The 26599-nt window shown below is 40.6% G+C and overlaps 3 protein-coding genes across 5 annotated transcripts; 2 read left to right on the forward strand and 1 right to left on the reverse strand.

Moving 5' to 3' along the window:
• Positions 1–522: 522 nt before the first annotated feature.
• stx16 (syntaxin 16) lies at positions 523–10047 on the forward strand. Of its 3 annotated transcripts, none has more exons than XM_070848509.1 (8): positions 523–971; positions 4587–4694; positions 5347–5487; positions 5687–5849; positions 5947–6035; positions 7259–7402; positions 7944–8024; positions 8489–10047. In XM_070848509.1, the coding sequence occupies exons 1-8, from the start codon at positions 846–848 to the stop codon at positions 8588–8590; spliced, it is 954 nt and encodes a 317-aa protein (XP_070704610.1). In that variant the 5' UTR covers positions 523–845; the 3' UTR covers positions 8591–10047. The 3 variants fall into 3 exon arrangements, with proteins under 3 accessions (XP_070704610.1, XP_070704618.1, XP_070704626.1); XM_070848517.1 differs by having other exon boundaries at positions 523–926; XM_070848525.1 differs by lacking the exon at positions 523–971 and adding an exon at positions 4379–4471.
• A 1365-nt stretch (positions 10048–11412) lies between these two features.
• Positions 11413–13057, forward strand: LOC139217220 (EEF1A lysine methyltransferase 3-like). The gene is made up of 3 exons (XM_070848536.1): positions 11413–11574; positions 11743–11854; positions 12377–13057. Exons 1-3 carry the CDS (start codon positions 11413–11415, stop codon positions 12772–12774), a joined length of 672 nt encoding a protein of 223 aa, XP_070704637.1. The 3' UTR covers positions 12775–13057.
• An 11772-nt stretch (positions 13058–24829) lies between these two features.
• cnpy2 (canopy FGF signaling regulator 2) lies at positions 24830–26431 on the reverse strand. Its single transcript, XM_070850510.1, has 6 exons — positions 26398–26431; positions 26120–26214; positions 25911–26026; positions 25440–25637; positions 25253–25349; positions 24830–25138 (listed from the first exon to the last, which is right to left on the reverse strand). Exons 2-6 carry the CDS (start codon positions 26205–26207, stop codon positions 25095–25097), a joined length of 543 nt encoding a protein of 180 aa, XP_070706611.1. The 5' UTR covers positions 26208–26214; positions 26398–26431; the 3' UTR covers positions 24830–25094.
• Positions 26432–26599: the final 168 nt, after the last annotated feature.

Here is a 26599-nt window from a genome sequence, read left to right on the forward strand (position 1 = left end):
CAAAATCAGAAATATATCAGATATATTGAGGCCATGAATGTAAAGATAAAACCCCACAAACTGGATGTGGAGGACGGCTGACAGGTCAAAAGGTTTTCTGGTGAGGCAGAAGCATGTTTGCTGTTAGTTTATTACAGGTAAAGTTATCAAATAACATTGTGGAGTAAAAGGTACAATATTTGCCTCTGAACTGTAGTGGAGTAGAGTTATTAAAGTGGCAGAAATTGGAAATACTCCAATAAAGTACACAATTATACTTATACTACTACTCAAAATAATCATGTAGGGTCTCAAAATAATGAAAAATTCTGTCATAATAAGGATTTAGTTATGTAAAAAAAAATCAAAATAAAGATAAACTTTCTCAGGTCATACTTTTGAGATAGAATAGTCATTCTTTAACAGTTAACAGGTGTGTTTCCGTGTATGGAGTCAGATCTGTGTGTCCGCTCAGACTGCAGGAGGCGATAATGAGCTTTAGTCAGAGTTGACAGCAGCATTAAATGAGTCGTAGAAGAAGAAACGGGTTACGCAGGTGTTTACGTTTTCCCACTTCCGTAGCTGCCAAAAGCGGAATAACGTTACTAAAATAACGTTAGATCCAACATTTCAGAAGAAGCTATCGGCCATGCGTCAGCTTTTTAACCGAAATACTAGAGATGCTTCACAGATGATTATGATTAAAGTCGTTTTCTGTCCACTTTAGTCGTCGTATCGCGAGTTTTCCTCGTCATCCATCGCAGGCTAAAGCTAAAGCTAGCTCAGCGGCAGCGGACGTAATTTAATAAATTGTCGCCTGATCCGCACTCTGTCTTGTGTTAATTTAGATATCAGACAAGGCAGTCATGGCCACTAGGCGTCTGACCGATGCCTTCTTGTTAATGCGGAACAATGCGATCCAAAACCGGCAGATATTGGCTGAGCAAGTGAGTACATACGAGCCCCGTCTGAGTACACGTAGCAATGCTGCGGTGAGTGGTCTGCATCGTTTTGACATTTTAATGTGTGTGTTTGCATGTAGCCAGTCACTGAGCTGTGTTAGCTAGAAACAGCTGTATGTGTTAGTAGCTGTTAATTATTACTCAGGAGGATTTCAACACCTGATTGTGTGTCTGTGCCCCGTAGGTTCACCTCGGTGCTGATATATGTGCCTCAGTGAGGTGACAGAGGATGAAGAGGGGGCTGCAGGCACATTTAGGCTAAATATCTACAGTAAACAATGGAAATAAAACTTGCTAAATATAGATAAGATTAAAGATACGTTGGTAAAATAAATGGAGTAAGATTTATTTAAGTTAAAGCATGCTTTTTAATGAACACATAGTGCTCCTCTGTAGTGTAAAGTGTGCTGTGGCCAGTATTTAGTAATTTGATGTCGTTTAGATCAGATAGTTTAATCTGTAATTGATTGTAGTATTAGATAAGTAGGATGTAGCTGGTTTTCTCCTGTATTAATCAAATGTGTGAAACACAAACCCAGGTAAGGAAAATATCTGTATAAATTTCCTGAAAACTGCTGGTTGTCCTTTAGAAATATTAAGAATTAATGGGGTTTAACATCTCTAGTGGAGCCACCAAGAAAAGCAAGAAAGCTCCCTGTCAATTTTCTAGCGAAACTTCAACAATACAAACTGTCACTTTCCCCAGAATTAGGGGCGCGTTGTTCTAACTTTTCCTCTCCTGATTCTGATTTCTGTCTTCTCAACTCAGGTTCCTGATACTGAATCCCAGTCTGAAACCATCACTGTCTTTTTCCCAGAATTTTAAATGCATATAACAGCTACTTCACTGCTCTTTATGGTCATATGCACAACAAGTACAGTGAAGCTGTCACTGGCAATCGAAGTCTTAGTTCTCAGCCTCCCTCCAACAATGCTCGTAAAATATACAGTCTGAAACCACATTGAAAAACATCAGAAACATTTAAAAACAGAAGACAGAGTAAATAAAACAAATCAGCACCACATTGTTGTCTGATAAAAGTTGAACCGGCTGCCTGCCGTGACTAAGTGAATGTAACTTATAGCAGAAACAGTGAATCTGATCATGATTATGATGAAGAAACTGTATTTAATAAGAGTCAGTCAGTCACATCTGACCAGTGGAAGGGAGCGGAACAAAAATGTCAAAATGTTCTCTACAACTCATTCACATCCAGTCATTTTCAAAGGACTGTTTCTACCCTGAATGAAAATCATGTCATTATCTTGTGCACGAGGCGGTCAACACAGTTTCCTCCTGTTCCCGACACTTTTTGGTAGCACGAGCGCTCACAGCTTTTCTGTGTTTGCCCTTTCATCTCCTGTGGAGGAGGCCGGGTGCAGGATACACAGCACAGCAAGCAGGCGAAGGGTGTGTGTGACCATTCACACTCAGTCGTGAGAAATTTAACAAGTTAACTGCTGGAGGAGGTAGATTAATTTCTGCCATCCTGTACACTCAGGATTGGCCATCAGTTGAGGATGCAACGTGCCTGTACTGCATTTCCCAAAATATGCTGTTGCTGTTGTTTTTTTTCCTTTTGATAAATTAGTTTTTCTCTGCTGTTTCTGAGGGCTTGGAGAGGCTGATCTTTTAACTGACACAGACAAATCAGCACAGCTAAACCTACAGAGTACAGACCTTTTTAAAATGATTGTAGCTCCTGAACACACTCTGTTCCTGTTAGTGCATCTCTGTGCACAACACAGTGTCAAGTAGGGCTGTAACTAACTTATTTTCAACGTTGATTAATCTCTCCATTATTTTGTTGATTAATTGATTAGTTGTTTGGTCTATGTTGTGTCAAAAAATGGTGAAACGTGTCGATCAGTGTTTCTTAAAGTCAAATACATCTTAAAATAATCTTAAAATCAAATATGATTAACTCAAATGTCTTGTTTTGTCCACAACCCAAAGATATTCAGCTTACTGTCACAGAGGAGTAAAGAAACCAGAAAATATTCACATTTAAGTGCCTCAAATCAGAAAATTTTGACTTATCTTCTTAAAAAAGAAAAACTATACCCAATTAATTAATTATCAAAATGGTTGGCAGATTAATTTGATCGTTGACATGTAATTGATAAATCGTTTCACTTCCAGTGTCTGGTGATGTGCTGGGGTTTACCTCAGGAACATCAGCTCGTAGGCTCAGAGTAAGATGAACAGGCAGTGACGCTGTGGCCTGGTACTCCAGAGCAAAGAACGTTTTGTGTGATTTATGCTCGCTGGTGCAGCTGCTGTGTTCAGTAGATCTCCATCATTTCTCCCACTGAGAGCCAAAACAAAAAAGGTCTATTACTTCATCACGTCAGTCACCTGCTTGTTCACCAGAGCTCCATCAGCAGATGAAGCAGGCATCATGGACCAGCCCAGTGGGTTGGTCATGGATAACTAGACCTTCCTGGCTCAAGGATTAATGATTTGAATCCTGTCTTTTAACTTTGGCTCTGTGTACATCATCATTCCACATTTTAATGGAACATGGCTTTAACAACGCTATCTGTTAACTTTGCCGTGGATAGTTTGTATTACTGCGGTGTAGAGCAGTAAAGGTTATTGCCCTCTAATAAGTAAATTATTAAAGGAGTTAAGAATGGTGAAGGACTCCTAAAGATCCTGGAATTGAGCCTTACTTTTGAAGAAGATCTGTATTTGGAAACGCTCTCCCGTCACCTCAACATCATCTTCCCAAGATCCTTTTCTCCTTCGTCTCCTTACTGCACACTCTGTTGAGCTTACAGCTCAAATAGAGATCTAAAATGTTATGTAATGTTAATATCTCACTTGTCCTGCTCTGTCTGTTCAGTGTATGTTTGGTCTCGTTGTCCTCGTGTCAGGCTTCATCCACACATGTTGTAAAACAGTGTTGATTTAAGTGTCACAGTGAAGAACTTTAATTTTACGGTAATTTATTTCATTTAATTTTACAGTAATATAGTTATGACACACACATCGACAGGCTGAAATATATATTTGCGAAAATACCCCCTTAGCCACCAGAAAGGTGTACATTCAACTCACCGAAGCATCAGGGAGACATAATTATATAAAACCAGTCACATCTGTAAATTATAGCGACCAGTCAGTCATAGAAGATGATGAAAAATTCTTGCTGTTTATTACATTTAACGTCTTGCTTAAAGTGGAACTATGGTGCAACTAGTTTCTGGATGAGTATGATTTATTTTTGCATTCACACTCCAGTTTTACATGTTTATACACACACACATAATCTCAGGACAAATTTGAATTAAGTGAAAATGGTTCAATCTCATTTCAAAAAGCCAGACCTTCATATGTATCTCTGCTGTCCAGTAATTATCGTTCTCATTTCAAAGGAATTGTTGGTGGGAGTTTTTTTTTTTGATATTTGCTGCTGATTTTCCGGGGCTTACTCTCTGTTACTTCTTTCTTTTTCTCCTTTTCCTTGTTCTCTATTGGATGGGGCCACTCTGCTATCTGCCAATCACATTAGGAGCTTGATGAGGTACTGTTGATTCCCTCGTGGTAAAATTAAAATGAAAACGGTAAAACCATCATCATAATGTTGAATTATTACATGGAATGTTTTGTAGAATAATTTGTTTTTTTGTGTTTTTAAGCTGGCTGATGATCGGATGGCCCTGGTGTCAGGAATTAGTTTGGATCCTGAAGCTGCCATTGGAGTCACCAAGAAGCTGCCCCCCAAATGGATAGAGGGGGTAGATGAGGTAAAACAAACAAAAATATAGAGACCTACCTGTAAAAGGCTGATTCGCACAAATACATTATCACGACTCCACAGACCTAAAGATCACAAATGCCTCTGTTTGGAGTCCTTTCATGGCTTCAACAGCTGTAGTGTAAAAGTGTGGGACAACATTACAGAGAGGATCCCTACAGAGATGGACCTGAAAGATCATTTTTGTTTAACTAGAAACGGACATTACATCGCTCAGTTCAGAGCCACCAGACTCCATTGAGGAAAAACAGTAATTTTACCTTCGCAGAACACTGGTTTAATCTAGCAGGAGTTACTAGTCTAGTTGCTGTGATGCTTGAACTAACTTTCAAAATACTAAGTTCTTACATGACAATAAAACATAAAAACTAACTGATTGAGGCAGCAGTAGACTAGCAACTCACATGTTCTCGAGGTAAAAATGGCTGGTTTTGTCAATGGAGTCTGTTGGCTTTGAACTGAAACAGCTGTTTCTCAATAAACAAAAAGGATCTTACTGGTCTATCTCTGTAAAGGTTACTATTGGCAATCTGAGCCCGTCTGTATCAAAGTTGCTGTATGAGCCCAATTGAAGTGTTTGAATCAAAGTTGTTAACAAAGTGAATTCACATGGCTTTTAACCACAGAGTGCTTTCTTTCAGATTCAGTACGAAATCACACGGGTTCGGCAGAAGATGAAGGAACTGGCTGTACTTCATGACAAGCATATGAATCGTCCCACGCTTGATGACAGCAGTGAGGAGGAGCATGCCATAGAAATCACTACACAGGAGATCACACAGGTACACTCATTTATCACTGTTATAGTTGAGTTAATGCTTATTGTTATTGATAAAGTGGAAACGCCTCAAAGCCTCTCATCTGTTGTAAACACTGCCTGAACATCTGTAGTCATTTGTAATTGGTAGATGTTTCTAATTGGATACGAATGGGGCTTGTTGAAGAGCTTGAAATGAAACACGGGGTTCATTTTCTTGGCAGATGTTTCATCGATGCCAGCGAGCTGTGACAGGTTTGCAGTCTCGCTGTGGCCACTGCACCGAGCAGGAGGAGAGGCTGCTGAGGAACGTGGTCTCGTCTCTGGCTCAGAGCCTGCAGGAGCTGTCCACCAATTTCAGGCACACACAGTCCGGCTACCTAAAACGTAAATTCTCCTTCCTCACTGTTCCCTCTCACGTTTGTTATGAAGGTCATATCTCACAGCACATCTCTAAGCACCATGCCATTGGTTCATATTCCAGGTATGAAGAATCGTGAGGAGAGATCAAAGCACTTTTTTGACTCTGGACCTCTAATGGAAGAGGATGAAGATTTAGCTGTCTATGACAAGGTGAGTGTTTGTTTTTTAAATATCCATTCATTCATTCACATTCCACCACCAGTTTGTTTTGATTTAAATCCTATAAACAGTCTGTAGTGACCCCTTTTCGGCAATCGATCAGGGGCACCTGGTAGCTGATGGTGAGGATGTTTTGACGCGTGTAAATGACATGTCCACTCCGCTGTTTTATCCACAATATGGTGCTGTTTATTGTTATGTTCTTCGGTTCCAGTTTCCTATAGCAGATTACCAATTCTGAATTAAACAAACAACCTGACACCACGCCACGTCACGTCACGTTTCGACACGATCTAAAACTGTTTTCTTCTCTTCCCATCAGTCCACACCTGGGTGCATCACCTGGCTGATTATAAGCCCTCTCGCATGTCACAGCAGGGATGCCCCCAGTGGTGGGAAGCTCACAGCAAAAAATAAACAAAGATATCTAATACAATACAAATGCACAGAAATGGCTCTTACACAGTCTGTTGTGGGCAAGATTTTGGTATCAGAAGTGATCTGGTTTTCCATTTGTAGTCCAGGTTCTATTGACCAATCACGTTTGAGTCCATGTGCAGAACAAAAGAGGCCAAAATGTAGGAACCCATTAGCTAAAAATGAGGGGGACAGAGGAGGTGTTGGCCCAGATATTTGTCAGATGATAGCTGATGGGTTCTGGTTGTGTTCATACATCCCGTATACAGCACAATAAAAGTGTTCAGCACAGACAAGATGAGAAACATTCATTAAAAGTCTGGGTGCACATTCACCAAATGACAACAACATTTGCAAATTTAAATCTAGCATATCTGCATCACATCACATTTTCCACGTTGGTTTTTGTCTCTTTTTAGTAATCCCACTAAAGACAGGAAATGGCATAAATAAAGTCTGGTGAAAGGAAACACTAAAATATGTCTCTGCTGTCAGTGAAAATAAAAATGAGGAAATTAGACAACCAAATTTAAACTGTAATTAAGCCATTTTAAAATGTGTATTTAATGCTATAGAAAATAATAAGACTTTCTCATGAGATTTTTATAATAGAGAGAGGTACTGTATTACCTTTTATCACTGTTAGGTTACAGTTTGTATCAAGATGCAGTTTGCGTGTATAAAATAGTAAAACTGAAGATGTTTTCGGGGCATTGTTGTTTTTCTTTTTCTTTTTGTCATAACATGATAATTGGTCTGAGGTTTTGCTGTTATTCTTCTCCTTTCTTGTGTTTCAGGGGTTCACAGACGACCAGCTCATGCTGGTGGAACAGAACACAGTTGTGGTGGAAGAACGAGAGAGGGAGATCCGACAGATAGTTCAGTCCATCTCAGATCTGAATGAGATTTTCCGGGACTTGGCTGGAATGGTGGTGGAGCAGGTAACACAGACACACACACACACACACACACACACACACAATTAAATAATAGACGTATTAACAAAGCTCAAAAGAGAACTCAAGTCAAAATGAACCTGAGCTTAGAAGGTGTTTGGCAGTGCTGCTAAAATACAACATCACCTTTGCTTCAAAAGGAAGTCGACAGCTTTTTTTTTTTTCTCAGACTGCACAGCGTAATGGATATTTTAAAAAAAGACACCATCAGCATTGATTGACAGCTGATTGATTCCCTGTAAGCCTCACTTTCACTGACAATCTCCCGGGAAAAGGAAGGCTCGATTTATGGCACAAAGGAAATGTATTCATTCAGTTGATATTTTACTCTGCCTTTATCATGGCACTGTGTTAGATAATCTAAACAAAGCACATGTTTTCTTGCGGTGGCCTTTCTAAAATGAGCAGAGATAAAACTGTTACTTAGTGTACTTGGTAAGCGGGCCAATACATGGTTGAAAATTTGAGGATGCGGATTCCGTGTTAAAATAAAGAATCTACAACTAAAATACTTTTCCACCACCAGGGCACCGTTCTTGACAGAATTGACTTCAATGTGGAGCAGGCTTGTGTTAAAACAGAAGACGGACTGAAACAGTTACAAAAGGTAAACACAGAACGCTCATGTTTACATACACACTTTGATTTTATGGTCAGGTGACTGTCGTGTTTTATCTCAGTTTTATAGCTCAGGATGCTGTTGATCAAGGATTACTTTCTCATTTTTAGATACTTAGCACTTGCATGTTTAGAATCTAATAATGAATGTTATTACACGGCTTTATTGAATACTTGTTTATGGACAATCATGGCACTGCTCGCTGTACATTATCATTTCCTAAATAACCACCAGCAAAAACAAAAAGGCAACTGTCAGCAGGCTAAAGGCACAGTTATGATATAATGTACCACAAGAACGTACCACAGGATCGACAAACCATTACTGTTAAAATCAATTTAAACTCAGAGTTTTAAGATACTGAATGTTTTGACTTTATTCATTAAACTGAAAACAAGTAAAATACAGTATTTGATAATATTTGGTAATTTTTTTTTTTTGTTTGTTTGCAGGCGGAGCAGTATCAGAAGAAAAACAGAAAGATGCTGGTCATTTTGATCCTCTTTATCATAGTCATTGTTCTAATTATTATTCTTTTTGGAACAAAGTTTTAGTTATGCATTCCTCTGGCTTTTGTTTTCTGTGTGGGTGTTTGTTGTGCATCTGTGTAGCCTTGGACTCGGTCTCTACTCAAAGCAAAGCTGACTGCCTTTCATACCCACCAGGACGACGACGAAAAAGAAGAATTGCACATCTCTTCGCAGGTGCACTTTGGGCTGTGTGGAGATGTGCTGCGGTTGATTTTAATGAAAAGAAAAAAAAAAAAACAATCAGTTTGAGATGTGGCTATTTTATCAAGTCACTCGCGCCCAAATCGTGGAGACTCAGAGACAGACCGAGGGTCTGTGCAACCCGACTATGTTGACATATGTGTCTTAACAAAAAAAAAAAAAGAACTCTTTCTGCTCTATACAAATGGACCGGCATTGTTTAAATGCTAAAGCAGAGCGTTCTCTGCTTGAACTTAAAAGCACGAATTGTGATGTTTGTTGATGCATCGTTTCTGTCCAACACTGCTGCAAACATTTTGTCTCTGTGAGGAACTTGTGACGAGAACGGCTGTCTGTCTGTGAGAGAGAAAAAAGCAGCAGAGCTCATTTTACTGCAAATTCAGCTTCATGTCAACGTCACATTTATGTCCAGGCTCAGTATTTTACCTTTTAAGGACTAAAATAAAAATGTTTTGTATTAGGACAGTATCAGATACGATTAGAATAGTAATTCAGTACCAAAAATATTCCTCTGGTTGAAGGACCTCGTGTCTTGTTGCTCCTAATAACGCTGAGCTTGTCGTTACTCCACTGTTGGCCTGAAGGGGGCGCTGACAGCTACAAGCTCCCTTTAGCTCATCCTATCATTTTAAAATCATAGCCCCTGCTGCACATGAAGCGCTCTTTTTTTTAAAAACACTTAATCGTCTTTTGTTTTTCATGGTCCTTGCATAAAGTGCTACCTTTTTTAAACCCTTGCAGTTTGCACATATTGAGGCCTGGGGGGGAGGAGGGTGGTTGTGTTATGGATGTAATACTACTGTCGTCTGTCTGATGAAAAGATTTATTTATTTTTTAATAACGTCAAATACTCCAGAGGTTTGGAGGTGCTCTGTCTCAGGCAGAATTGCTGTATTGTGACTAAAGTGTGTCTAGTCTGAAACCAACGGTTATTGTCCACTGAGAAAAAACTGTGACGTAGTCCAACACGAGGCAGCAGTATGATTTACTTTTTCTTTCTTTTCAGATTGGAAACATTAAGTTTTAGTTGGCCTTGTTGGAAATTCTTTTACGTGATCTTGTGTTCTATAAAGACTGAGTGGAAATTATGAAGAGCTTTATTCAACATATCTGTACTCGACTCTACACTTTATACACCCGTCAAATCATCTCTGTCATTGATGTGAAGCTGTGTGTGAAAAATGGTTGTATCCCAGTGGTACTCTTCTTTAGTTTTGTTATCCAAACAAAACGGCTGAGGAGACAGCAACTTGTTTTTTTTAAATAAACCTGGAACATGACGGCGTTGTGTGTTTGTTTTGACCAGCAGCTCTGACGCATGAATAGAATCAGAATTGGGTTTATTGCCAAATCAGTTTTCACATTATAAAGAATGTGCCTTGGTATATTGGTGCATAATCAAGAAACTAAAACTAAAATTATAGAAAAATACGAAGTGTCTATTTGCAACCAGGTGCAAATAGCCAGATGGACACTATCTGGCTAATTACACCCAGTCCTTTCACACACCATAACAAAACAATACATAACACAGGAGACCACAGTGAGACCAATAGTAAATTACACTAATTTATTAGTTAACTTACATATTTAAGTTTTCTTTTATTGGTTTTCAGTAGCAGCTGGGTTAATTTTAGGCACCAAACCTACTGGGTTAGGTTTAGGAAAAGATCATTGTGCAAATAGTATTGTTGACTACTGAGACCCGGGTGCAAAAAGCATCTGCTTTAAAAAAATATGTGCAGTTTGTGCAAGAGAATGGCTGAATACAAATGATACAATTACTCAGTTAACTGATTATAATTTAAATCAACTATTTTGATTATTGATTAATTGTAAAAATCACTTTTCAAGCAAAAATGCCAAAGATTTTATGGTTTCTGCTTCTCAGATGTTAGGCTTTTCCTTTTTTTCTCTGTTTTGTATATTAGTAAATTAAATATTGTTCGGTTTTTACATCAATTTGGACAAAATAAGTTATTTGACGACGCCCTTTGACTCTTGATTCGTGATTGGCACTTTAACTGTTCTCTGTGTTTAAATTCACCAAACAATTAATTATAAAAAAACATTGCAAAGAAGATGAAGACGATTCAGGGATGATACTGTTGCCCTGGTTTTAAGGCACAAGTAATACCATAGCATGCTTGTTTGGTTTGTAAAAAAAATTCCTGTAAAAAAAACAGGAACAGGACTGTTCTGTTAAAATGTGTTAACATCACAGACTATATACAAGTGAATAATTTAATATATGATTATAATATAAATCTTTTAACACATGCATGGTACTCCTTTCCAAAGTTATTTTTGCGTCCTCTGACCCGGAAGTTACGTGTATTTATGTTACACTTCAAATTAAAAGCCTCGTATAACCTTATAACGGGGAAGCTCTAACTAAACACGGAGTATCAACTTAGTAGAGACTTTTTGATAAACACTGGAGCAGTATAATCCACAGTCCCCTCTTTCTCTCTCTCTGAAATGATGGGTTATAATTTTAAAAAAGCCCAAAGCTAATAACATCCCTCACAGCTAATGCTAATGCTAACGTTACCTGACCTGGAAGCTAACTGGCCGTTTGGCTGCAGCCCGTCAGCGGACTAAATTCATATTTAGTGAACTGTGGTTTATTTTATTTACCAGCCATGATCTGTGCAGAGGACGAAGACGACCCGTTCCCCGTTGACGACGGTCTGTTTGCCGACACATTTTCTCAGGATGCTGTGTTCACCTTAGCCGGCCAGGAGCTGAGGATCAGACAGGTGTTCGGGGCCAACCTCGGCGTGGCCGCTCGGGTCTGGGAGGCTGTAAGTCCGCAGAAAGTGTCTGCTGTCAACCCCAGAGTGAGTTTCCTAAAGACAAGGTGTGTGTGTGTGTGTGTGTGTGTGTGTGTGTGTGTGTGTGTGTGTGTGTGTGTGTGTGTGTGTGTGTGTGTGTGTGTGTGTGTGTGTGTGTGTGTGTGTGTGTGTGTTCAGGCGCTACACCTGTGTAGTTACTGGGAGGACCGGGCGGTGGAGCTGAGGGGGAAGCGCATCGTGGAGCTGGGATCAGGGACCGGGCTGGTCGGGATCCTGGCGGCCAGACTCGGTATGTGGGTTTGAGTTTGTCATTCACATCCAGGGTTTGACCAGATTACCTCAAATGTAGTCATTCACATACATAATCACATGCAAATTACATGGCAGCTATTGTACTAGTCTAGTTTTTCATTATTATACTTGCATTATATTGTACATAGACCTGAAATGTTCATTTTTTGCTTAAGTTAAATGTGTGCTAACTTTGTTCAGCTTTATTGTTCTTGTCTCCCTTTTTGTTGATCTGATTCTGATTAGTAACGTAGTCCAACACAAATATTTAAAAAAAATCTGAATACTTTTGGAAAACTTCAAAATCAAACACTAATATTGCAGCCTATAATAAAAAATGTTTCACAAATATTCCTTGTCTCGCTTTAAACATCTCAAAACACTTTCAATGTAAATACATTGCATTTTGCACATTCAGTATCTACAGCAGGCCTCCAGGACCACGGTTGGGAAACACACTGACATAAAACATCTTGAGTTCAGAGTTTCAACATGGGATCAAATTCTCGAACCCTTTCAGGTGCAGTTGTGACCCTCACAGACCTTCCTCTGGCTCTCCCACAACTTCAGGCCAACGTCTCTGCTAACATGCCGTCCAGTGGTTGGCCTGCCGCCCTTCCCACCGTCCTCCCTCTGTCCTGGGGGGAGGACCACATGAACTTCCCCTCTGACTGGGATCTGGTGCTTTGTGCAGATATAATTTACCTGCCAGAGACTTACCCACTGCTAGTGGAGACACTAGCTCATTTGTGCAACAGAGGAGGCCTCGTGTATCTCTCGTCCAAAATGCGAGACGAGCACGGGACCCCAGGTTTCTACGAGGAATATCTGCCCAGCAGGTTTAATGTGCAGCTTCTAAACCACGATGACAAACAAAACATTAATATCTACAGGGCGTCTCTAAGGGAAGACCAGTGACACCTACTACAGGCCTGGGACTTAGTTACTGCACTGAGATCAGTGATGACTCTTGGGAGCCATTTTATTTTCTTTAAAAAGTGAATGCAGCAAATGCCTTATGCACATCTGTCAGGAGCAACAGCTCAGTGTTTCCCGTGGATAATACTGTGCTGCTGTCAGCTATTTGTCATTTAAAAGTTTCAGATTTTTTTTTTTTTACCTTTCAGCTGCAGTTTTGGGTTTCATTATGCAACAACTTGTTACAAGTATGTGTGTACCCTTGTAAACACCAAAGAAAGCTTCTCTCCGTGGATACCCTCTGTACTGACAAACATTTAAGTCAGTCAATCAAGGAAACCAGGAAGTCTAAAGACGTTAAATGTTTGTAGATTTAAAAAAACGTTTTGTAGGTCATCGACTTTATAAGGTATAAAGGTATAAACTGATTTGACATGTTTAAATGTTATTACAAGTAGATAAAAAAAATGCATCATTTGACCTCACTGAAGTATTCAGATGGTTTTACAGTTGTCTAAAATGTGATTTTTTTGGAGATTTAGTAGAGAGAATTTTTCTGTGTAAATAATATTACCTCCCCTCTTCTCAAAAAAAATACCCTGAACTAACTTTTCCTCCGTCTTTACAACACTTAATAAAATACAGCCACCAGTCACCACGGCAACACAAGTTCTCATTGTGATTTTATACAGAGCGACCTCATTTATGAAATCTATATGTCTGCAGTCCAGAGTGACTTGTTTTCACTGAGTCAGTAATGTGAGCCTGGTCTGCAAACGTGGTTTAACTGATTCAGACTAACGTGCTGCTAAAATAATCCAGTTGTTCTCATCCAGCTAACTTGGTTCTTTTAAAGCAGTTTGACAATATATTTGCTAATCCTGGATTAAATTCTCTTTCAATAACCGTGTGCTCTTCTTTTGAAATAAAGGGAAAATGAGTAGAGAGTTGAGACCTGATGATCATTCATAGATCAGTGTTGATCAGGTGATACATGAAGTAGTGTTGGGAGCCCTCCCAGCATGCACTGGGGCAATAGGTTCATGGACATAAGCCTTATCTTATGTGTTGTGTGTTCTACATTGTGCTCCTCAATGTTTCCACACTTTGATCTCTGTTAAACAGTCACATATACAGTATGTATACTTATACATATATATTCCCCGTTAATGGGGTTAGACAAAAAGTGATGTTGGTGTAGGATTAATGAATGTTCATGACAGACTCGTAAGAGACTTTTAACCGATAACCATAAGACAAAGTCTCTTAAAAATCAGTTTTAATTGTATATTTTTTCAGAAGAGTTTTCATTTTTGTTTCAGTGTTGGAGTGTTGCTATTTTAATAGCATATACCATACTCTCATACTCTCTGGTCCTTTAACAGTCTTTTAGTTGAGTGTCTGTCTTCTCACTCACAGTTACTCAAACTATATTTTGTTGTACACTTTATCATGTATAAGAATTGGTTACTCGTCATTATGAAAATGTAATTGAGATAATTACACCCACAGATTTTCAATAACCTGTATGTTCTCATCTAAAATGTTTATATCAACACTCTTATTAGTAAGCCATTTGTATTTGAGAATTACCTCGCGTTTGTGGTTCAGTCTACAAGGTCTTGGTCATAATTCAGCAAACTCTTAATAAACTTGCATATTTGCAGGTTTGGGCTTAAGGACTTGTTGCCCTGACAACAGGTCCAGATGAATTTTAAACCAGCTTCAAAAACAAACAGTGACATTCAAACAGCTTCAGGCTGCGGTGCAGGTCTGCTCACCTGAGTGGAGATCTCAGATTCCTCCTTTTATCACTCGTCTGTGTCGTCATATGTCGTCTTTGTCAGGCACGCAGTTTCAGAGAGCAGCTTCACAGTGTTATCAGTGGAGGGTCAGCTGCTCCTCTCAGGCAACTCCTGCCCTACCTCTACAATTTAAATCATAGGTTTCTTTTTCACATTTCTAAATGTCCTCTTGGTTAGTCTGTACGGACTGTTCACATATCCTCAGATATCCCTGTTTGGTTTGTACAGGGTTGTTGAGCATGCTAGAAAGAGGTCTGAGCTGCATTACCCTCAGATTAGATCGAAAACAAGTCACGTGATCAGAGCTATAAAGGCCCTGAAAACCCTGAGTGATTCACATACTGCAAAAACTAATCAGTATTCAGCCACATTTGAATTAAAATGTGCTGAAAATTTTGGGGTGTTTGCTCATGTTGCCAGGGCGCTGTCAGTCAAATCTGATCCAACTACACAGTCCCACTGACTGTTGCTAAGTTAGTCATGAATATTTAATGTTACAGTAAAACACTTTTCAGAGGTTTTAAATCATAACAACGCCCTCCCTCCACACAAGGCAGTGGAGTCACTCACTAAACATCTTCATCATCATCATCATCATCATCATCATCATCATCGTCATCGTCATCTCGGGGCTGAATCTTTTCTCTATGAGCAGCGTCAGAAAACTGATTCATTCATCTCAGCACTAATGGATGCTTTAGTGTAGCTGACGTCATACTGATACTGTCACCTCTGTCTTCCGTGCAGTTTTACATCAAGCTCAGTCTGGACAGACATCAATTAGTAAAATGTGTCCAATCTATCATATTGGATGTTTCATCACAATATATCATATTAGACCCAACATATGAGCAGCAGCCACTATATTTTCAAGAAACCAGATACACTTTTCAGAACTTACCGTATTTAAACCTTTAACCTTAAATTCTTTCTTCGAATAATAAAGCAGGACTTAACCAGAAATGGAAACATTTGTCTTTTGGTGAATGGGCTGTGGATATCCACTATAATATTGTTTTTATTGAGATTTATAACACCCAAAACAAAGATCATCCCGTCCCCAACTATTCTGTCAACATCAACAGATTGCCCTCCCTGCAGCCTGCTGTCTGTACGTACTTCATCCCCTCTCTCCTGCTGTCTGCTGATGTACTGACTTTCTGTTCAGAGAAGGAAAGCCTGTTTGTTACGCTGGAGAGTTCCAAAGAAAGGGAGACAACCCGTCCGCTGCCCGTCTCTCCCTGTGCTACAATTCAGCCAACAAAACAACAGATCCCTATCTCCATGCAGAGTCTGCTCGCCATCACGCCGAGGCACCTCCCGCACGAGTGTCATGCAAAGTGCAGATTAATGGTTTTGATGTTATTCACGATTATCTGGACAAAACATCCTGCTAAAAATATTTCTAAAAGGCAGTTGAATCTTCCACTGAAAAATTATTTTTAGTTTTTCCTATTATAATTTTAAATATCATAACTAGCATGTGCAGCTGTGTAAGAAGTGACTTACTTATAATTTAGGTGTGAATTATTCTTTTCTAACTGTCAGCCTAAATACAAAATTCCAACAAAATGAATCTCAATACAGTCTCAACAGCTGGAGCTGTTGTAGCACCTAAGAGTTGGTTGTGTCTGTATTTTTATGCTTGTCTCTCCCTTTCTAAACTAGATCTATGTCAGTTTTACACATATTGTAAAAATATACTGACCCACATGTTGCCTTCACATTACTTTTGTATGACTTCAAACTGATGCACTGATGCAGCTAAAGATAGTGTTTCTAAAAACCTGATTAAAAAATTCCTGTGGTATTTGAACTGTTGGCTGGATGAGAGGAGGATGGGCTTACAGTGACAGGGGAGTGTGTGTGTGTGTGTGTTTGTGTAGAGTGGGAGGGGGACTGAAAACCACCATCCTTTTAAAACAAGTTGTCCTGTTTAGACTCCATTAGACCTCATATCACCTCATGGGCAGCAAGGATAATAATCTCACAGTTAAAGGTACGTGTGCACGTATCTCTCCATTTATGTAACAATATCTAATTTACAGGTAAGCCTTTTTAAAGGTTTTTTTTAGTAAATTATTTCATATTCAGTGAATACTGCTGTACGTTTTGAATCTGTTTTTTTTAGTGTCATAGTGAAGCAGTTAAGTATTTGATCCTTTTGTTTTTCCATGTTTCAGATCTGAGTATCAGACCAAGAGATGGAGTTCTGGCCTGAGAATCAGAGTCAATCGCATCTATACTCCAAATTTGGTACTGTTCCTGGGAGAAACTGTACACATAAGTGAGTTCAGCCCTATGATTACTTTTTCAGTCAATATAATCTTTGGATGGCAGTGTTTGCTGCTATTTTCTGTGCTTGTGACAAACCTAAACCTAAATGCCCTACAATATGGTGACAAAAAGTAATTGCTCAACAAAGAGTCAGTTTCTTTATTTGCTGCATCTCTGAAGATCATGTAAACCCTGACTAGCTTAAACACTGACTAGTTATAGTCAGTTATAGTCTCAGTATCTACAGATTGCTGCTCCACATTGCTATTATAATCATGAGAAACTGGACAATGTGTAGAAACACAGTTTTCACTGTTGGATATCAGCATTGGGTGATATTGTGTTGTCTGTCTCTCTCTCTCTCTCTCTCTCTCTCTCTGTCCAACCTCCACCCAATGCGGACCCCTACAGAGGCCGCCCACATTGAGCCTGGGTCTGTTCGAGGTTTCTTCCCGTTAAAGGGGAGTTTTTCCTTGCCACTGTTGCTCAATATAACATCTGATGCTTGCTCATGTGGGAATTCTTGAATCCTTCATTTTGAATTCATGAATCGTTGGGTCTCTCTCTAATTAAAGAGTTTGGTCTAGACCTGCTCTTCATGTAAAGCGTCTTGAGATAACGCTGTTGTGATTTGGCGCTATATAAATAAAGATTGATTGATATTGATACAGTGATATCAGGCAAAAGAAGCTACTTGCTATTAGAAGACTTTCTAAAACACGGAAGGAAGGAAGAGGAAATTATTTGATTTCTCTCACTTATTTTTCTACCATTTTTACCCACAGCTACCATGACAGACATCAGGCCACCCATTATCCATTGTACTATGGTGAGCAGCAGGATCCAGGCAGGGAGTCCAGCTACTGGACTGTACCTGGATCAAGAACAGGAGGGGCTCCACAGGAATACACTAGCTGGACGGACCAGGAGCTCACTGCCCCTGCCTCTTCTCACTTCCCTTTTATTATAGACCGTCACCCTCAGCAGCACCAGGACCTGGGAGAATATCAGACACATGAAATCAGAGACAGAGAGTGGACGGCAGCTCAACGAGCAGCAAGGGAATATGAGAGAGGATTTCTGAGGGAGGGGTGGCAGAGGAGGTGGGAGCCCTGTAGCCCTGTCCGGTACAACAGGGACGTTTCTTCTAAAAGGAGTGACAGCAGCTATCGAGAGCTAGAGGCTTGGGCAGCTCGATACAGCCATTCACTTCCACGGAGGAGACGCATAGAGGCAGAGTTGAGGGGTGCCTCTCAGGGGCTGTTGGAGAGCTCCAGGGCTTCAGAAAGGGACAGCAGGAGTGGGTCAGATGCTCGAGTGGCAGCGCTGCAACAAGCCATCCAGTCTGCAAATATAAGAGAATCAGGACTGTGGGATAGAGGGGGCAAACAGCAAGCTCCAAGCTATTATCCACCACAAACTCCTACCATTGACACAAGCCACATGTTAGACATGAAAGAAAAGATTGGCTACCAAAGGAGGATGTTCAGCCAACCTCCTGGCTACATTGCCCCTCCTCCCTACAACAGCCCACATAAAAGTTCACCTGCATTGCACCACTGTGACACCAGTTGGGAGCAGGAAGGTAAGAGACAAACCTACTGGTCACAGCCCACACTCAGAAAGCAGGATGTCTCTGTAGATCCGCAGGATCACAGGAAAGGAGAGACAGAGGATTTCACAAAACCAGATGGGAATCAATATACCTTCCCGGAGCTTGAAGGATTAAAGCACCGAAGACAAGAAACAGATGCTTTGCAGGCAAGCAGTCCATTAAGCATCCAGAGTACAGACATACAGCATGAGGATATGTTGTCTCTGCAACAGCCACAAGTGTTAGAAGCAGTTCAGAATGAAAAGATAAATGAGGAACCACCCTCAAAAGTCATTGAAGGAAGGAAGTTTAGATTAAACAAAAAGACAGGTGGGATGACCATATTTTGCTTGGTGTCTCGGATAGCAGACACCACCACTTCTTTTCCACTTTTTACCTCGCAAATAAACACTCAAAACACAGAACTAGGAGGGGTTTCTAAAGATCTAGGGGACAGTGGCGACGTAAATCAAACACACAAACATGCAGATGAGGTAGACTTCAGAGCACCAACACTCACAGAGCAGACAAGTCCTACTGATGCGAAAGATCTCAAAGCCCAACAGAAGGAGACACCAACCTGCACAGAAAGTGAGGTGCTTGGGGATAGTCTATCAAACAAAGTAGAGACAGATGACGTTTACCCAGAAAAAGCAAATACAAATGATGATGATTCTACATTTGGGAGACAAGCTGCCCAGTCAGCGCAGCCTGTGTCAGTCAAGTATCCTTTGTGGAGGCAGCCTAGTTTCACGAGCAGGGCTGAAACTGAGAGTTCATCCACATGTCTGAAAGAAAACAGTGAGGAAGGAGAATCAGACAACCAAAAGGACTCTCCTGAAGTTCAACCAATCGACATTGAAGTAAGGAGACTGGACATTACCAAAGAGGACAGTAAGGGTCTACTGGTTATCGACACAACCTGTGTTGTTGTCAAAATGGAGCTGATTCCATCACCAAAGAAAGAACATGTTCAGTATTTAGACTCCACGCCACAGACTGAACATAGTCCACCTGATACTCAATCAACAGTCTCTCCTGAATTTATCCAATCAAACAGTCATCTGAATGAGGATGTGATAACTGACCAAAACGCAGAAATAAACTCCTTGGACATAAATGAAATGCCTGAGACTAGAGAGCTGGACTCAGATCTTTTAGAGACAAAGGCAGAGGGAGAAATCTCTTTCCCTTGCATGTCCTCATCTCCAGCTGCTGAAAGGGAAACCTTGGAGGAGCGTGCTGAAAGAATCCTAGGAATCCCTCTACATGACTGCATCCCTGAGCAGCAACCTGAAGAAGATGCAATGGCGCTTCTTGACTCATGTGCGGAGGACCAGGAAGTTGAACCATCTCCAGTTACAGATAACGGAATTGATGATGTGGTTGAAATCCCAGAGGTCACAGCAGACGAGGAACAGTCACAGGCTCAGTTACAGGTTGGCCAGACTGAGGATGTCGTGTTTTTGCAAGAGAATGATGATGCCAAGGATCAAGTGTCAAATGAAGGTAGTGAGGATTTTGCAGGACTGCAGGAGCAGGTGTCTAAAACGTCTGAAGAGAATGACATCGATTCCCAACTCGAAACAGACATCCAAGCTTCAGCTGAAATTGAAATGCCTGAGGATCCTCTGCTAACATCTATTAGCAAAGAGGGTACAACAGAGCAGAGTCATCAAGAACATGAGCCTGTTGAAAATGATACTTCCTCTCAACTTCCTTTTGAGTGTCTCAGTGTACCCACTGACTTCTCTAATTCTTCTTCACTTTCACCTTCCCTTGACTGTGAAGCGGCCAACCCTGCTCTTTCTCTCATGCTCTCATCTTCCGATCTTACAACCATCATAGACGAAGGTCCTGACCCTGAGTTCATTGCCCACAGCTTTGTGGAAAACCTTGCTCCTTGTCCAGAAAACTCATTTCTTCCTCACGCCCCATCACAGCAACTGCCATCTCCTCTTCCCCCTGGATCTACTGACTTTTTCCTAAGCTCTACTCCCCACACAGACCACACCCCAAGCCCTTCTCCTCTTGATCTAATAGATCAAACTGCAGAGGCAGTTTCTGGTGTTGAGGACCAGGATGAAGAGGGTGAAACGTCCCAGCCAATAAACAAAGAGATCAGCGATGTCGTTGAGGGCCTTGCCAAAGATGTGTCGGAGGAGCTGGTCTCACAGCAACACGTTCAAAGTGGCCAACCAGGGGATGCTGCTTGTGTGAAAGAAAGCGGCGTCACTGATATGCAACAAGCAAAAGAAGAAGATAAAGATCCTGCTGACCATATTATGGAACAGACCAAAGAAAATGCCGTAGAGATCAACATTTTGCTGCAACAACTTGAATGTGTCCAAGCAGAGGATGACACTTGTGGAAAAGAGAAATATATGACTGAAGAGCAACTACCAAAAGAAGTCAGTGAAGATCCCATGGACCAAGATATGGAACAAACACTTAAAATATCTGAGGAAAATGCCATAGAGGTAAACATTTTACATCAACAGCTTGCCAGTGACATTACTGAAGAGCAAGTGCCAAAAGAAGTCAGTGAGATCCCTGCAGGTCTTTTGGAACAGACAATATCCCAAGAAAACCTGACTGACAATCAAACAGAGGTCAACACTTTGCAGCAACAATTCGACAAAAGCCAGGAAGAGGATCATTCCTGTTTAAAGGAGAGTTATATTACTGAAGAGCAATCACAAAAAGAAGCCAATGAAGAGCCTACAGATGTTTTGGGGCACATATTAACCAAAGAAAATGCTTCAGACTCTCAAAGTCAAAGTCAAATAGAAATCAACATTTTGCAGGACACTGAGCCACAGACTGAACCCTCCAACTTATCTCCTCCACCACCTTCAGACTTGGTCTATGAGGTGTTTCAACAACCTTTGGATGTACTCTCACCCTCCGAACTTCGATCTTCCCCAGATGCATTCAACAAGTCAGACTCAGAGTTTGTCTCTCTTTTGGAAAAGGACTCAGTCTGCCCTTCAGCTCTTAATCCAGTTGCTGATGATGCTCCTGCTGCTGGCATCCCAGAAACTGTGCCTCCTCCCCTTCATCTGTACTCCTGTGAAGAAGCCCCAATCCTGCTTCCAAGCTCTTCAATTCCGCAAGTGGGAGGTGGTGGTGTCTTCCCTGACTTGCCCCTCAAAGAAGAGCCCCAGTATCCCAAGTCCCTGTGGGATGCGGTAAATCGCATTAGGAAACATACAGCACCTGACTCTGAGAATGAGGAGGAGGAAGTGAGTGAGCTGTGGGATCCAGAGAGCGTAGGGGAGTTGGGTTGCCTCCATGTGGTAGAGAACATGAAGTCTGAGAAGATCGTCTTTGATGAAGCAGGGCAACAGGAGGTTTCAACTGGAGGAAGTGTTGAGGATGCAGAAGTGCGACAAATCCAGCAGGATCCTAGTCCTGAAGAGCTGAGTGGACATGCTGAGGAAGACACACTGTCCTGCAGCAGCACCTGTAGCCACAGCTCTGGGGACACTGTTATTGTCGCAGATGAGGACGAGGTTGAGGAAACGCCACTTGATGCTAGAACGGAAAGCAAGACAGAGAATGCAGGGGAGTGTCGGATAGGTGAAGGAGAGCAATGCTGCTCTGACGAGACGGCAGCGAAGGAAGATGGAGGTGATGGAGAAGGCAGCATCATAGATGACTCTAGTCAAAGCGAGGAGGGCCCAGTTGAGACAACAACTACAACAATGAAGGCAGTGGAAATGATGGAAACAGAACAAGAAAACAAAGAGGAGGTTTTCATGCCCTCAGAGATCGCTGTCTCAGATGAAGGGAAAATTGAAAGTGAGTCTGTAAAATAAATGGATAAACAAGGAACACTGGTCCAATATTTCTAATTAAACCAACTAACAACTATGCACCATCTAAACTTGTATTGTGCCTGATAATGAACTGAAGTCATTTCCTCAATAACATTTTGTCGCAGATAAGACTAATGTATTTTTTAGTTTAGTTTTATTTTTGATGGATAAGTGTTGATGCATTCACTGTTGTTGTACAAGTGTAGGAATTTGACATTAGGGAAATCTAAAATATCCAAAGCAACTCTGTTTATTTGACAAATCTATTTGTGTAAAGCAGATCTTTCTCCAGATCTTGATTTCTACGTATCTGCTGTTTGTAGAGAGTAGTATTTAAAGTAATTATGAAAGTGGATGTAATAAAAACATTTAATTATTTGAAGTGATTTCATTGTGTGATGATATTTCTGGCAAAAACAAAATCAAGCCATTCTTCTGTATTGTAAGTAAATAAAATGAGTGTTTAAACAAAATGCTGTGGAAAGTTCATACTGCGTCTTTTAGGGGCATCTCGTCCTGCTGTGAGAGTGTTTTGTTAGCTGCTATTTCCAAGATCATAAATTATCTTTCAATTTCAAATTCATAGACAATAAGTCCTTAAACATCTTTTAAAAAAGCTGGAATACATGTCTAGTTAAATATTTAATTTCTTCCTGCCTGTATTTCAGTGTTTTCACTTTTGTTAGTAGCCCATTATCCTAAATACAAATATTATGTAATAAAGGATATGTTACTGTATGTGTCCTATCAATTAAATGTGTCCAGAAATACATTGAAATCATATGTAACTGTGTAAGGTGGCTGCCCTTAAAAGATCAGAAAAAAATATATATATTTTTTTTATAGTTTAGATGCTTTGAATACAGGCAGCTGGAATCAAAGCTATTTAAACCAAACACACAAAGACACACGGTATCAAAACCGTTAGGATGAATAAAAATTGTGGATAAATAAAAAACAAACACATGGATTTAAGTGACACCAATTCATAATCTAATTGATTCATGATTCTGATTGAGGCTATATGATTTATAGTTTAGAAATTACAAAGCCAATTTGTGTGGATGTACAAATATATTTCATTGTTTTAAGACAGATGCAGAAAACGTACAAAATTTTCATCTATACTGTATAAAATAAAAAGGACATATCAGGGGAACGTTCACAAGACAGCAAAGTCATTTTTTCACCTGATGCCTCAACATCAACTGTACAGCATGAGGATTTTCATCAGATTGTGGACGACAGCACACTCTAGTGGGGTTACATTAGACTGAAGAAAACTGAACTTTACTCTTGATGCTCAAAAGTAAAACAAATCTGTTTTAAATATCATAATACAAAGGGAGCAGCTGTTTTTTTTTTTAGTGTTTAATGAAAAGATGTGTCATTTGCTCCCAAAGCTGCAACTTTATTTGTCTGGTGTGTATCTGAAGGGTAGCATGGAGAGAACGTTCATCTTTTTCAGACATAATTACCGTTAACATTAACCCATCAATCCTTTTGCAATCAATAGTTTGTTTTCAGAATTTAGTTTACTTTGAAATCCAAGTAGATTCAAAGATTCTCACCGCCCCATTCAGTGTAAATCAACAGAGAAAAATCTTTTGAACTGTTTTAAAGCATACAGGGCAATGGAGGCTACAAAGTTAAGTTTGAAAGAAAAGTTTCACAGAAAGCAGCAGTTAAAGTTTTTAAGAACTTTCCTTTGTTACTTAATTTTTTTGTCTGACTTGGCTGACAACCTAACCTAATTTATCTGCAGTTGCCAAGTTCTCTGGTGTAAAATATGTGATCACCTCATGAGCACCAGTTCATGAAGCCATTTCCAGCATCAATGCCCCCATGACCTAAGCAGCAACATTTAATCTGTTGGACCAGTTTTTCTTAAGTATAATAAATTTCACATCAATACTAACAACACTAAGGCTGGAGGTGAAAGGGGATCAATCTTAAGAGTGTTATATTACATTGGAAACATTTGTTTAAACACAGTTTGTCATTTGGACAACAGTGAAACTAATTCCACTCAAATCTAAAATCATCTTCATTTCTGATCTTGCATAATGTACCTTTAAATTGTGGCCTTGGACTTTTATTTAACCTAAAGGGACACCGAAAAAAGAACAGAAGTGGCATCAGTTATTCCTGTGATCTTGGACAGTTCAATAAATATTGTTGAGCATTAAAAGATTAAGATTAATCTCTTCTAAAGCTAGAACTGAAAATGTCATTTGGCATCAAATGACACACAGTTTGGATGCCCATTCATTGTGAATGAAGACTAACAGCATCAATGCACCTCTACCTGGCTTTGGAGAGACTTTTCCAATGTGCATGAATATGGATTTAAGGACTACTCAACCAAATTTCAACCTGATCTCTGTGTACTTGTCTTCAATTAATTTGGATCCTGTATATACAATTAATAATACAATTAATCCTGTTAGAAATTCAGCATCTAGTGGGACGTCTGACTTCATTTTTGCAGTTTCACAGTTTCAGTTTCATGGCGTGAGGAGCATTTGAAGGGAAGACAAGAGCACAGAGTACTGAAAAAGACAATAACTTACAGTATATAAAAAAGTCACACGATAGTCCAAAGACGTATGGCTGAAAAATGGCAGACTGGTCCTTAAATTCTCACAGATCACAGGAATAACTTTTATTTTCAGGTGGATTTTCTATTATCTTACACAATAATTTGTACACATCTTCCACCACTGCCACGGCCTAAACTGGTGACAAGCGACAACTGAAACATTACAGCACCCCACGTCTCCATTTCAACCGAGGAGAGACGGCAGCGATGGCAAGATGATATCAAAGTTCGTCATGGGGCATTTTCAGAGCGTGGTCGCAGAGGTCTGCAGAGTGCACATGACAGGATAACAATGAATTAAAAAAAAACAGTTGCTGCAGTGGAACAACATAACAAACACATGTGAAAGGGCAAAATCAGGCACGAGTCTAAAATATACCTGTCCTCTTGCTGCAGAGTTTGTCTTTGACATTATCGGTCTCATGAGCGAAGAATTCTATGATTTCATCTTCATTCTGCTCAACAATTGTTTCGCACTGGAAAATAAGTTTAAAAAAAACAAACTCTTACATGTTGCACAATCCACAGCATAATTCATAAGAATATGAATATGAAATTGTACTCACTGCAAATTTTAAACTGGCAGTGACCCTTGAATCCAGCGAGGCCTCCGAGAGGTCCATGGGCTCGCCGCTCCGGGATTTTATCCTAATATAGGACTTCCTATTTGTGGAAGAATCTGTGAGCTCGCCGTAATCCTCCATCCTCTCACACACACTCTCCATCAGCTCGAGGAGGTTTCCCTCTGAGCGAGCCAGAGGAACCTGGTGGCATCAGATGTCATATGAAGAGGGATCTCTTCATGCCAACCCACTCAAACATAAAACTACCACTTAAAATGATCTTTAACTGAAGCAAAACCTTATTGCTCCCTTTGGGTAACAGCGCGTCTTCACAATGACCATTCTAATTTAGTTCCACTTGTGGCACACATGTGCAGCACTGTTTTATTGTGCACAACAGTAGTAGCATGCTGCTGCCTACAGAGTGGGTTGGACACAGATTACTACGTGGCTGTGCTGCTGCTGCAGCCTCACCTCTCGGATGGATTGGCTGCCGTCCGGGTTGATCCTGAAGGATCCAGTCTGGATCATTTTCTTTGGATCTACTTGGGAAACGGCCCACTCCATCTCATCCACCAGAGCCCTGCAGGCTACGGGGGGAAGGAGGGCAAAGCGGACAGACGCATTAGGGCTTTTCTGAGTAATACTGTGTGCTGTACACAGAGAGCGATGCAGACACAAACCTCCACATCTGATGTCCTGTCCTTGTCTGGCTGCCTGGCTGAAGCTCAGGAGGAGACACGAAGTGAGCAGGAGAGCCGCTTCCCTCATCTTGCATCTAAAACACAGATTTCACCAGAACACAAGCTGACATAAAACCGGCAAAGGGAGCATTGAAGCGACTCAGTATTAATCTAGCCGGTAACCTCGCAGCCGCTGCTCGCTACAATAATATTTCCAGCGGCCGGACGAAGACTCGGACATAAAAACGCGCGTTTTGTCAACTTTTCATTCAACTTACAAGTTCCTGGCAGAGTGTCTCGAGACCACCTTTACGTTCTTCCACGCTGTGACATCGCATTCGATGGAATGTGGTGACGTAGGCAACGCCGCTGCCGGACAGGATGGAGCCGCGCTCGAGACAGCGGCCTCGTGCGGCCGGGAAGACGACAACGGCTGCGCGTTCCAGGCGCTCACAGCCGTTACCAAGGCAACCCCTCGGA

Source organism: Pempheris klunzingeri, chromosome 2 (genome assembly GCF_042242105.1).
Source record: "Pempheris klunzingeri isolate RE-2024b chromosome 2, fPemKlu1.hap1, whole genome shotgun sequence".
Classification (NCBI taxonomy): Eukaryota; Metazoa; Chordata; class Actinopteri; order Acropomatiformes; family Pempheridae; genus Pempheris; species Pempheris klunzingeri.